The following is a 13,346-nucleotide window of genomic DNA, read 5'->3' as shown; positions in this document are numbered from 1 at the left end:
AAGATCCTATGGTGCACCCTCATGAATGAGATTCCAGCAAGTGAATCCAAGGAGCTCAGCATAGTCTGTATACAGGATCTATATTGTGACTAGCCTGGCAGCTTTCATAAAATTTTCACCAAGCCTCATTCAGCAGATAACTGAGCCTTGCCATTTGTACTGTGAGCAATTTGGGCAATCGTCCGAAAAGCCCAGCTTGAGTACGAACCTCCCACTGGCAAGTCCCTACTATCAGACACATATCAATTGCATATGTGTCTTTAAGACACAGATGTCATTGATATGCATAGCGGCGAGGAACACACCCTATTGTATGTGCTGCTTTGTACACAATGGAGAACCCAGGCAGCGTGTGATGATGCATAGAGCCACAAGCTGGTTGAAGACCCAAGGAAAAAGAGAAGGTAGAAGGTAAGTATTCATTTTATTATTTTATTTTTACATCATTAATATACATTTTCTAACGGGATTGTATAGAATTATGGGGGGGAGCACTGTGTATATAGTTAATCAGGGTGCTAAATATAAATAGACTGAAGGGGGCTCTACAGCCACGGTGGGGGAGGGGGCTGTACATACACTATGGGGGAGAGGGCTGTACATTTTCTATGGGGAGGGGGTTGTGTATATACTATGAGGGAGGGGCTGTATTTGTCAACTGCAAGGGGCTGTTTAAAGACTGAGGAGGCTCCATATAAATAAACTGGTGGGGGCTGTCTATCAACTGGGGGGGGGGTGAATATAGACAATTAAGGCAATTTTATGTGTTTTTAAATGCATTAGGAGAAACACATTAAATGCATATGTGTTATATTAATAGAATAACATGTTTTACATTGTTAATCATTATTTTTAAATTGTTACTTATAATTAGAAATGGGCGAATCGATTCCAATGAAGTTGAATTCATTTAGAATTTCAGGAAAACTTTGGTTTGGCACAAATCTGAAGTTTAAAGTGATTTGTAGGAACAATTTTTTCCCCCCTTTATTAGCAAAATGGCCACGAGCACAACATGTTACATGGGGCAGAAAACTCTGGGAAGAAGAAATCAGTATCAAATCAACATAGTTTATTAACCAATATGTCAGACAGAGAGGTGGCAGGTGGAGAAGGCACAGGGCGCAGCACAGTAAGGGGACGTCACTGCAGGGGTGACTCTGTGAGGCCAGAACTGCCGGAGTCATCTAGCAGCAGTGTGTTGGTGAACAACCCAAATGTTCACAATGATTGGTTGACTAGGAGTCTGAAAAATATTAAGAAAAAAATGATAAGAAAAAAACCTAAAAATTCAAATCACCCCCCTTTCCCTAGAACTGATATAAAAATAAATAAACATTAAAAATCATAAACACATTAGGTATCACCACGTACAATTATCCCCAGTCAAAATATATTAACTGTTTTCCACTGCGTTTAACCCCATAATGGAAAATGGCGCCCAAATTAAAAAATGGCGCTAGTTTGTCATTTTGAAAAAAATAAAAAATTCTATAAAAAGTGATCAAAAGGTTGTGCAGTCTTCAAATAGAAAACATCAAAAGTCGCAAAAAATCACACCACCAACAGCTCCGAGCACCAGAGTATAAAAAAGTTATTAGCACCAGAAGATGGCAAAATAAAAAAAAAATTTTGTACATGAGGTTTAAATATTTGTAAATGTATCAAAACTTAACATTATAAAACCCTACCGCCAAATAGTAAGGGACACTACCGCCATACAGTGAGGAACACTATCTCCATACAGAGAAGAATACAGCCATACAGTGACGGACACTACCCCCATACAGTAAGGGACACTACCCCCATACAGTGAGGGACACAGGCATTCAGTGAGGAACAACTGCAAATCAGAACCATGGTGACAAACAATGGGAGGAACATGGTGTCCACGCTGCATCGAGGAGGGATGTTCTATGCTCCCGGCATAGCGCACGTTTTCAGTCTGGTTGTCAAAAGGTTCCTGAAGTCTTCCACCCATCTGCAAGACATTCTTAAAATGGCCAGGAAACTGTTCATGTACTTCATCCATTCTTACAAAGACTAGCACAACCTTGTCGACTTTCAGCGGCAGAATGGTCTCCCCCAACATAGGCTGATATGCAATGTTTCCATCCGTTGGAATTCCAGCCTCCATATGTTGGACAACCGATATGAACAGATGATGATGCATGCGAACCGGAGTACTCCCCTGTGTAACTTTGATGTCACCCACTGGCAGCTCATGCATGACACCTGCCGTTTGCTCAGTCCCTTTGAAGAGGCCATGTTATTTGTCAGTCGCCAGGACTACGGGATGATTAAAATCATTCCACTGCTTCATGTCCTGGAACAGATGCAGCAAAATCTGTCTAGTCAGTTCACTGGAGAAGTGGCAACTACATCTCATGGCCACACGAGTCCAGTGGGGGCTGAACTGCAGGAGGAGAAGGACAATGGTGCACAAGCAGAGTCTGGTGAAATTAGTGTTTTTTCTACTCAGGTGCCAGGAGAGGAGGCGCAGGAGCATCCGAAGGAAGATGAGGCAGAAGCACTGTGGTAGTATATAGTGGAGATGGAGGCCGGGAGTCCCTTAGAGTCACTTGCATAGATTGCCCGCGGCATGCTGCTTTGCCTAACTAGTGACAGCTGAATAGTCAACATAGTCAACTGACCGCTGTCACCCTGGAACATCCTGTGATTTCCATAATGCTTTTTTTACCCTCCACTACTCCATGACGTTGCCACTGTTTGGTTTTCCCCTTCATTTCATCTTTCAGAAGGACTGAAAAGCTTTAGGATTGATAGCCAAAAGCAGGAGTGGATACAGAACACAGAGGACATGCAAGTATCCCATTTAATGGTCATATCTGTTTTGAATCCACTCCTGTTGGTTTTTGGCTTTAGCAATACTGATGAAGGGCAAAATGAATTGAAGGGCAAAATGATCAGTGATGTCAATGCAAAATTACTGCCGACACCCTCTGCACTCTTTGGGGGGTTTCTTCATGTATCAGCGTTTAACAGAACAGGTTCTGTCATAATCTATGGAATCTTCTGATGTCAGTGTAAAAAAAGTGCACTCTATGATGTTATAGTGGGATCTCAGCTCAGTCCTTTCGAGCTGGCACAGACTTTACCTTATCAGGCTGTTTTCCCGCTTCACTTATTTGGTCAAGTTGGCCTCTGTAAGTGCCCATGGAATTGAATAGTGAAGCGAAGAGCGGCGGCTGTCATGTGCGTGTCATACTAAAACACAGCATTGTTTGAAGACCAAACCATGCTCCCTATGCATATTTGAGCCTGGCACAACATTCTACAACACCCTACAGGCTCTCTGTAGCCATGAAATACCTTTTTTTAATGTGATTCGCCATGTTTTGATTCAGGTTGAATCGAATTTTGCCGGAAAATTCTGCGAACATGGCGAATCAAAAATAATAAGGGGTTCTTGTATGTAAGCACGGTTATCAAGCTGACATTATACTGTGGAATTTTTAGGGTCGCAGCATGAGGGATGTGCTGCCAAGAGCTGAAAAGATCTGATTAGAGGTTATTATTGTTATCTGGCAGCAAATATAGTAGTGATAAGTCACGACTAGGAGAAGTTGTAAGGAAGTACTCTTCCTGTCGGGGCAGATCATCGCGTGTGAGGTACTAGATCCAATTAATGTCACTTGCTACTATTAGTATGTTTGGTGTCCATTATCGGTAATGTTGTCAGCATTTTCCATTAAAGATTTGCCTGTAAATCCAGTGGCATGACTATAGCTGGGCATGAGGGGTATGCTGCAGGGGGGGAGTATTTAAGTTTTTAAAACATAGAACAGCATGTAGCATGAAATAAATTGTAGAAACCAGCAGTGAAATAGATACATAAAGTGTAGTCTAAGCTATGTGAGAGTTATAAGCTGATTTGAAGATTGTGACCAGAGAATAGGAAGAGAAGGAAGTGAGGACTGTATGACACAGCTCGAGACGGAGAATGTTATCCAGAATCATTGACAGGAAAGGAACGACTTCTTGTTGGCTACACAGAGTAGCATTACATGACCTCCCTCCAGAGTGAGCAGCAGATAGCAGTGCCTACCCTCATCAACACAGACAACAAAAAACAATTCTTTTTAGTTGTTTCTTTTGGTTTATTTAGAGTTCTATGGATTTAAGAAGTCTGAGGCAGCTGTGAGAAAAATCAGGCCATCATTCCTATTATTTCAACCTATAGTTTTAACGACTATTTTATTTACATGTACCCTATGATATTTCATTGTGAATTTTGACAGCCCTATACAAAGTTTAGAAATAGGAAATACTCTCTACAATATGGTGACATAAAAAAATCAAGTTTTTAGTTAAATATAATATTAATGGTCTATTTTTCATGACTGCTTTTTATTAGATCTTAAGATTCTAATAGTGGCATTTTATTGCCAACACTTTCTGACATTTTTCCAAATGAACTCTTAATTGATGCACATTGAAAATGTTAAAAAATGTTACAAATTTTACAAATTTATCAACACAATCAAAAATTTTTGTAGAAAACAGAATTGAAATAGATGTCCTTAAGACAGCTTTTTTTAGCTGTTTGGCTGCCACTATATATGACTATTTCTTTGGCAGAGAACTGTGGTTTGCAATTAATTATGCTGCTGAGAATTTATGTACCAAAAACCTACTGGTTCTGTAACGGGTAGAGAATGTGCAGGCCCAAAACTCAACCATAATCACTGTCACCCACCTAACATGCCTTGCAAACCCTAGTTTTCAGGAACTTCTGGATGGCAATCCCTATACTAAATCAGTTTACAGGAAAGACGACAAGACACAGGGGGACAAACAACAGATAATAGACAGACAAGCAAGGCCAGAACAAACTGGGTCAAATACAAGATTGAGGCGAGGCACAGAATCTAATGGTAAAAGAACAGTAAAAGTAGCAAGGGTCAGATTTACTGAATAGCAAAGCAATAGCAAAAAGCGGACAACAAGTGTTAGAGGACTGAGTTAAACAGCAACCAGTAATCAGACCTGGGCAACTATATGAAGGAGTTCCTGGATGCTACCCCCATCAGCTGACTGGTTTGGCCATCTCTCAATCCACAGCTGAACACAAACTGAACTCAAAACGACACGCCCAGCTGTCCCCAAGGAACTGATCCTGAAAGGCAACTGTCAATCAAAAGCAGCCCTGGGAATTTATTTCTATATATTTAATACAAAATAAAAGAATAGTATTAATACTTGGAGCTTTTGGATGTTTAAGTGATCTCTATTTTCCTTATCGACTGTAAATTCAATATTAGGCGCTGTGATTTGAAGGTATGGCAAACAAGATATTGCACAATTTCCAGATTAACTATTTATTGGTTTCTGAAAATGGATTGAATTGACCTTTTAAATAGGGTATATGATAAACTATAGCTCTGGATCAAAGTGACTGAAGCTGGCTGTCCTTCCTGCCTTTCCTGTGATTATGCATGCAAATTCCAAGCATGACATTTTCATTGCAGGGTAAAAAAAAATAAATAGTGTGTGGATTTCGCACTTCTGTTCAAAGCTACAAACACGAAGAAGGAGCGGCAATAAGTGTTTGGAACAGTGCATTAATTAACATTTTGTTTCTCTCAGTGCGGTTTGTGGAATAAGTATTGAAGTTTTTCAGCAATTTTATATGTGAAAAAATGGGTCTCTGATATTTCACTTGTTAAAAATCAAAAAAAGAAAAAAACACAATGATTTTTATCCTGTACTGCAGCATTGCAATAAATTAGGGGAGTGGCCATATAAAGTGTATATGAGGATTTAGTATTAGCAGCGATGTCCATCTTTAATTAAGAGATGGACATTGGTTTATGCTACTTTCAATGGAGTAAAGGAAATCTACCATCAACATTAATCATGACAAATTTTTGTTCATAACAGTAAATTAGAGAATGTGTTGTTTTGTTATCCCGAGCATATTTAAGAATCTTGTCTTCGTGGGAAAACTTATGCATTTTCTATATTTTAGATTTGTAAGGCTAAATTCTTGAGTGCATCAAAGCTTCATTGTTTACTCCTTTAACTCTTAAAATGGAGGTGGTGCTATCTAGGCTCTTTTAGTATTACATTTACGGCCTTTTTTTCTGTGATATTTATCATGTTATTTCCTCTTTCTAAAGGGAACAACAATACGTATGATTACAGCAATTGATCAAGACAGAGGGCGTCCCAGAGGAATTGGTTACACTATCGTTTCAGGTATGATGCATTTTATGTATATTTTTACAGCTATTCATTTTTTTTTCTTTTGCTTTTATCAGTGTTTAATTTCCTTTTTACATGAATGCCTATGTAGACATTATGTTACTTTTGAGATATATTACATTATTCCTGTACTATATAACCTGATTAATTATCTCAGTACTGTGACATCACTGTGTATGTCGAGTCTGCACCTCGGGGCGGACTGGTCATTGAACTCACCTGGAGAAATCTTGGTGGGCCGACTGGCTTGGGGCTGGTGGGGGCTGGTCTGGGACTTGTGGGAGCGGTCTAAACCATGTACTCACCTTTCTGACACATCTACAGCTCTGCTGATGCAGTCCAGCTGGCTGTGATCGATCCATCGGCGCCGGATGTGCACAGAATATGAAATCGGCAAGCAGCTGACGTCACAGTCTGTCCGACGCCGGTGCTCATGGAGCTGTCACTGCCAGCCAAACTGCATCAAGTAATGGAGCTGCAGGGGGAAAGGTGAGTACATGGTTTATTATTTTTATGTGCTGGGCAGGAGACTGACTGGCTGGCTTCACACAGGGGGCAGGCCAACCATATGGGGAGCAGGCTGGCTATATACTGTGGGGGTAGGTGCCTTCTGGCTATATACTGTGGGGGTTCTGGCTGGCTATACGTGGGGGGGCTGGCTATATGCTGGGGGGCTGGCTATATACTGTGGGGGGCAGGCTGGCTGTATACTGGGGGGCTTGCTGGGTATATACTGTGGGGGGGGGGCAGGCTGTCTATATACTGTGGGGGGAGCTGGCTGTCTATATACCTTGGGGGGGCTTGCTGGCTAAATAATCCAGGGCTGACTGGCAGTATACTGTGTGGGGTGGCTGGCTGTATACAGGGGGGGCAGACTGACTGTGTACACAGTGGGGGTGGCTGTATATGGGGTGGGGGGAGGCTGGCTATACACAGGGGCAGGCTGACTGTATATGGGGGGCTGGTTATATACTGTGGGGGTGGCAGCCTTCTGGCTATATACTGTGGGGGGTCAGGCTGGCTATTTACTGGGGGGCTGGCTATATACTGTGGGGGGGCAGGCTGGCTGTATAATGGCGGGGCTGGCTGTATACTGGGAGGAAGGCTGGCTATATACAGGGGGTAGGCTGGATATATACTGTGGGGGAGATGGTGGTCTATATACTGCAGGGGCTGGCTATATACTGTGGGGGGAAGGCTGGCTATATACTATTGGGGGGCTGGCTATATACTATTGGGGGCTGGCTATATACTGTGGGGGGCAGGCTGTCTATATACTGTGGGGGGAGCTGGCTATATAATGCAGGGCTGATTGGCTGTATACCATGTAGGCTGGCTGGCTATATATTGGGGGTGCTAGGCTGACTATATACTGGGGGAAGGCTGCTATATACTGTGGGGGGGCTGGCTGGCTATATACTGATACTGTATGAGGGCTGACTATCTATATACTGTGGGAGGGCTGGCTGGTTATATACTGAAATATGATCACATGGGGGAGGACAAAAAGGTGACGCGTTTTGGACCTAGAGGGTGTATAAGGATGCATCACCTTTTTGTTCTCCCCCACGTGATCATATTTCATGTATTTCTAATAAACTTTTTTTTCTATTTTTTACTTATTTTTCTGTCTGGTGCCGATGGTTCTTTTCCTCAATTTTTTCCATTATGGTAACTATATTCCCATACCTAAGGGACTGTATTATAGTAGTTATATTCCGGTACATAGAGGACAGTATTATAGTAGTTATATTCTTGTACATAGGATCAGTATTACAGTAGTTATTCTTGTACATAGGGGGCAGTATTATAATAGTTATATTCTTGTACATAGGGGCAGTATTATAGTAGTTATATTCTTGTACATAGGGGGCAGTATTATAGTAGTTATATTTCTGTACATAGGGGGCAGTATTATAGTAGTTATATTCTTGTACACATGGGGCAGTATTATAGTAGTTATATTCTTGTGTATAGGAGGCATTATTATAGTAGTTATATTCTTGTGTATAGGAGGCAGTATTATAGTAGTTATATTCTTGTACATAGGGGGCTGTATTATAGTAGTTATATTCTTGTGTATAGGAGGCAGTATTATAGTAGTTATATTCTTGTACATAGGGGGCTGTATTATAGTAGTTATATTCTTGTACATAGGGGGCAGTATTATAGTAGTTGTATTCTTGTACATAGGGGGCAGTATTATAGTAGTTATATTCCTGTACATAGGGGACAGTATTATAGTAGTTATATTCTTGTACATAGGGGGCAGTATTATAGTAGTTATATTTCTGTACATAGGGGGCAGTATTATAGTAGTTATATTCCTGTACATAGGGGCCAGTATTATAATAGTTATATTCTTGTACATAGGGGGCAGTATTATAGTAGTTATATTCTTGTACACAGGGGGCAGAATTATAGTAGTTATATTCTTGTATATAGAGGGCAGTATTATAGTAGTTATATTCTTGTACATAGGGGGCTGTATTATAGTAGTTATATTCTTGTACATAGGGGGCATTACTATAGTGGTTATGTTCTGATTTATCAGAGAAGGTATTGTAGTAGTTTATTTGTGTATATATAAAATATGATAGTATTAAGTTGTGTTCATAAAAAAAAGATGCTTTATTACTATATATAAGGGAGGCTGTATGAGTTTCTTTCTCTGCGCTGTACATGTTGATTTAGACTATCTATCAACAGTTTGTGTGGAATTTAGGAACTCCACCCACATTACATGACCACGCCTACTTGTTTTGACCTCCGCCCACAGAATGGGGCCACTTTTACAGTTTTTTCCAGGGCCACTTTAAATTCCCAGTCGCCCCTGTCTTTACCACAACATTACTACTTCCATCATCATAGTACTATGACATCACAGTGTTTGTATGCACGAAACTAGCACATTGTAAAAACATGCCTCTCAAAGTGTATTTATGTAACTGTAATGTTAAGTATATCTGTGTGTAAAAGTAGCATGAACACTGCTGTGACATCCCTGTGTGCATTTACTGTGTGTATGTGAAGTAAGATGTGTATAGATAACTAGGTATGTGTTTCACTTCATAGTATAGTATTTCTGGGATCAGGACATCATAAATCATTTTACTATATATGTAAACTAATTACATTTGTCGGTACTGTATCTATCACAAGATAAAAAAACTGATCTTTTTTTTTTCATTTCATTGCTTTGTAATCAATAAAACAATATTCCCAGTATAAACCATAACTTCTTCTGTCGCATTAACTTAAATTGGATTTTAATCTCTGCTGGTACAGGTCCAAAGCAATATTAAATGGACTACTGTACAATACATATGTTAGACATGTATGTCATAGTCCTAGCATTGTGTAGTAGAACATGAATACAGGGTGCTGTCATGTTGATTTCATAGATTTAAATGTCTTTAGCTCCCTAAATTTACAGTAACAACCTTGCTTTGATGTGAAAATCCTAGAGAGCGCAGTGTGAAGAAAATGAAAAATCGGTAATATCAGTTTACAGACTTTCTTAGCTCTACATCATCTCACTAACATATTCCGACTATAAAGTCACACCCAGATGTATCCGTCAGGATGGCAAGTCTGCCTTAATCCTGACCAGTGGGTGCAGCTCAGCAGGGACAGCTATCATGGGAAAGAATCGTGCAGAACACATCAAAGGCAGAAGCGATTAGCCTGTTTTACAGTTGAGCACAGCAAGTCTTTGATTCCACTTAAATTTTTGGGAGGAGAAAAAAAAAATATTTTCGGAGGTATTTATTACAGCTGCAGCTCATCTGGATTGGCTACTGCTGAGAAAGTTAATTGCTTAAAGTTCTGCCGAGTTCAAGTCTGAATTTAGTTTTCTTCTGGTGCTAACGTTTTAATACATGCATGAATTAACATTTTTTCGGTTATTTATTATTATCATAACCATATGACAGTGTTGCAGGTCTAGTCTGAATGCTGCAAGTTTAGATCTAATAGAAGGCGCGTGGCAACAGGGATGATTAAGCTCTAGGGACAGAAACGCAGACAAAACTGGGCGTGCTCATCTAATTTGTTTATACCAGGTCCAAAAAATATCATAATGATCGCTGAGAGAAAGGAGTGCGCTACAGAGGACCTGCATACCACAATATAATCTTTATTAACTTTATTAACACATTACACACAACATTTAAAATCCATTAAAAGTACAACAGTCCTACAAAGAACTAAGGAAGGAGTAAAGGTAGTACTTTTTACTCCCTCCACCACCCCTGAACCATAGTGTTGGATCAATAAACGTGGTATCGGTAGCCAAAGTCTCAATGTAAACATACGTGCAAATCCACAAATAAATGCATGCTCACATAAACCTGCTGGCGCCCCTAAAATGAATAGCTTATGTACCCATGAGAATAAAGTGCAAGTGCTATGAATCCCTTCCTACACCATCAAAGAAGCAAAAGTCAAAGATTTACCATGTGCCGGGCCCACTACCTAAGTTTCAGCAGCAAAATGACAAAATGGCACCAAACCAGACCAGACACTGTACTTTGGTCCGGGTGGGAGGCTCCCAAGTTCAAGAAAAAGGCAATAGAGAGGATTACCTCTTTTGTCACAACATAAGTATAGTGACCTCATTAGTAGTGACCAGGGGAAACCTAGTAAGAATGTCTGTTTTACTTTACACCAGAGGCATAACTAGGAGAGTCTGCATAGGACCCCACTTTTCCTTTAAAAAACAAAAACATTTGTACATATTCACATAAACAGTATATACATATATACACCATAAACAACATGTACACACATACAACATACATTTATACACTAATACACACATGTTTATACTCTCCATCTTATCCTGGGAGGGGGGGTTCAGAGGCCACAGATATGACCTCATGCAGGCCAGTAGCTGCTCACCACATGTGGGGATGGCTGATAGATTACTAGTACTGCCTCCTTCTCGGACATTTGTCGTCTAAGCTGCTGGCTCACCTGTGCACTGTGAAGAGTTGCACTGTTATATACTTATTGCAGCATAATATGTATATAATGGTGCACGTGTGGCAGGTCAGGTAGCTATGGCTGCTACTCCTGTAGTTACGCCCCTGCTTTATACCCTGGTATCTAACACATGTATGTCTATATCTGTAGTGGAAAAAATGGTTTCTGTTAGAGAATAAATGCATTTTTTAAAATAATAATTGAGGCGTTTTATCTCATCTATATCCAATTTTGTAGCCTGGACATACGTATTTTGATATAAGCAATGACATTCCCACCAAGACTGGTGCTTTCTAAACTTTCCTTTGTGCAAATGACTAGAATAAAGTATGAATTTGCATTGTATTTTGAACCAAATTAGAAAAAACTGCATGTGAAAAGTGTGTGCGATTTTACTGAATGTGTGTGCTTTTTAGAGCTGTGCCTATTTCTTTTTGACTTCCTTATCATGATTGTGGTGATAAAGATGTGGAAATATCAAAATTATGAGTAGAAGTAGGCACCACCTTCCTTGAAATTCCTTTAATCGTCCCTAAACCAGGTATGGAGGCATGTGTCAAAAACTAGTACTTCACTAGACCCCAATCATAAAACAAATCTTAAAACAAACCTAAACAAATCCATTGCAGAAAAAGTATAGCGACCTCTCCAGCTCACGCCACATCTAAAAAGAAATCCATCTTGTTACACACATTAAAGAAACATTAAAAAAATATGTGGCATAATTCATATTTCACCCATGTGCACCTCCCTTAAAGATCTATCCAAGTATCTGCTAATACTTTAGCAAAGGCAACTTAATGGCACCTCGGCAACAGGGAGCAATCAAAATATTCCCAAGCCAATGCTTCTGCTATCATGTTTGGTATGCAGGACAATGTGAAGGAGATTTGGATGCAAGACCAAGTTTTTAGAATAACAACAGTCAAGACAAGATATGGTCATGCAATTATTTTGAGGCAAATAAGTGTCTTAAAAAGACATGCAACATCCCCCACTGATGCCTAGCTTTTGCTTGGCATCTGGAGGCAGCTGGGGCCCAGAATACCAGAGTGGCTGGCTAGTGCGGCCTTGCGCATGCTGTGATCACGATGCTTGATATAGGGGCCGGAGGGCTTAATTACATCCCAACAAGTCTCCAGCAGGTGGTGTGTGCAAGAAATATGGAGGGAGAGGCTGATGCAAGGGTTTCTCCCTGAGGAAACCCTTGAGGTGTCTGTAGGATGAGTCCCTGGGTGATGGATGAGGAGCCCGTGGTGGTCAGCAGCCGTATCCAGGGATCAGACACAGGCAATATTGAGCAAATCAACTTACCGTTCTTTATTGAACAGCAGGCAATGGCCAAAACAATGTACAGTAGATTCTTTAAGCTGGAAAGGTCTTGTAGAGCTGGTCTGCAAGAAGATTACATGGAGCCTGATAGTAGATGAAGGCTGGGCTTAAGTCTCTGGACTTTCCCTGGGTGCAATGGAGTAGGCCTGAAGCACTTGAAGTTCCTGGGATTAATGGCTGTGGCAGCAATGTTTAATCCGGCTTGAGGTCAGACCTAAGACCTGAGAACTAAGACCATTTGCTTCCGCCCAGCAGGGGTTTATATATTGCCCTGGTCAGGTGGTAGCACCTCTCCAATCATCTTCCAGCATATTTTACAGAAACACCATTGGATAATTACATTTCACAATTAACTGTTACATCTCAGATTCTAGAAACTTCCTAGAGAGGTGATTAATCTCCCTAACAGCTCCTGACCTGGAGCCTGCCTATGCATTGGCAGGGGTGTTGCAGACATATATATATATATATATATATACTCCAAGCCTTCCTCAGCAGGGTGAAATTCTTTCATTCTTCTTAGGTAGCAGTGTTACTTCAGAAAATGGTCATTCTTTGGGAATCTCTAGTGGATGGATTGATCGCTTATTTCTGCTTCCCCAGGAAGCAGACTTATAGTGTCACATAGTTCTTTTTTTTTCCATTTTTTCTTTACCAAACTATTACTTTTGTATACAATGTATATGTTTATTTAATGTAACTTAACACTGGTTATAATATATATATTTTTTTTTGCATTAATCCTTTTGTTTGAGTAAGTTTTGCATGTCTGTGTCCACACCACTGGATTGGAAAAGAAA

At 40.3% G+C, this 13,346-nt stretch overlaps 1 protein-coding gene across 4 annotated transcripts in view; it reads left to right on the top strand.

Annotated features, from left to right (window-relative positions):
• The window catches only part of CDH23 (cadherin related 23), a 708,444-nt gene that overhangs the window by 293,181 nt on the left and 401,917 nt on the right, over nt 1-13,346 (top strand). For all 4 annotated transcript variants that reach the window (XM_072131217.1, XM_072131214.1, XM_072131213.1 and 1 more), the window contains exon 9: nt 6,144-6,222. In XM_072131217.1, the coding sequence (XP_071987318.1) occupies nt 6,144-6,222 (79 nt within the window). The remainder of the gene's footprint in view (nt 1-6,143; nt 6,223-13,346) is intronic.

Source organism: Engystomops pustulosus, chromosome 11 (genome assembly GCF_040894005.1).
Source record: "Engystomops pustulosus chromosome 11, aEngPut4.maternal, whole genome shotgun sequence".
NCBI lineage: Eukaryota > Metazoa > Chordata > Amphibia > Anura > Leptodactylidae > Engystomops > Engystomops pustulosus.
The sequence above is the reverse complement of the archived record's forward strand: the minus strand, read 5'-3'. Positions and strand labels throughout refer to the sequence as shown.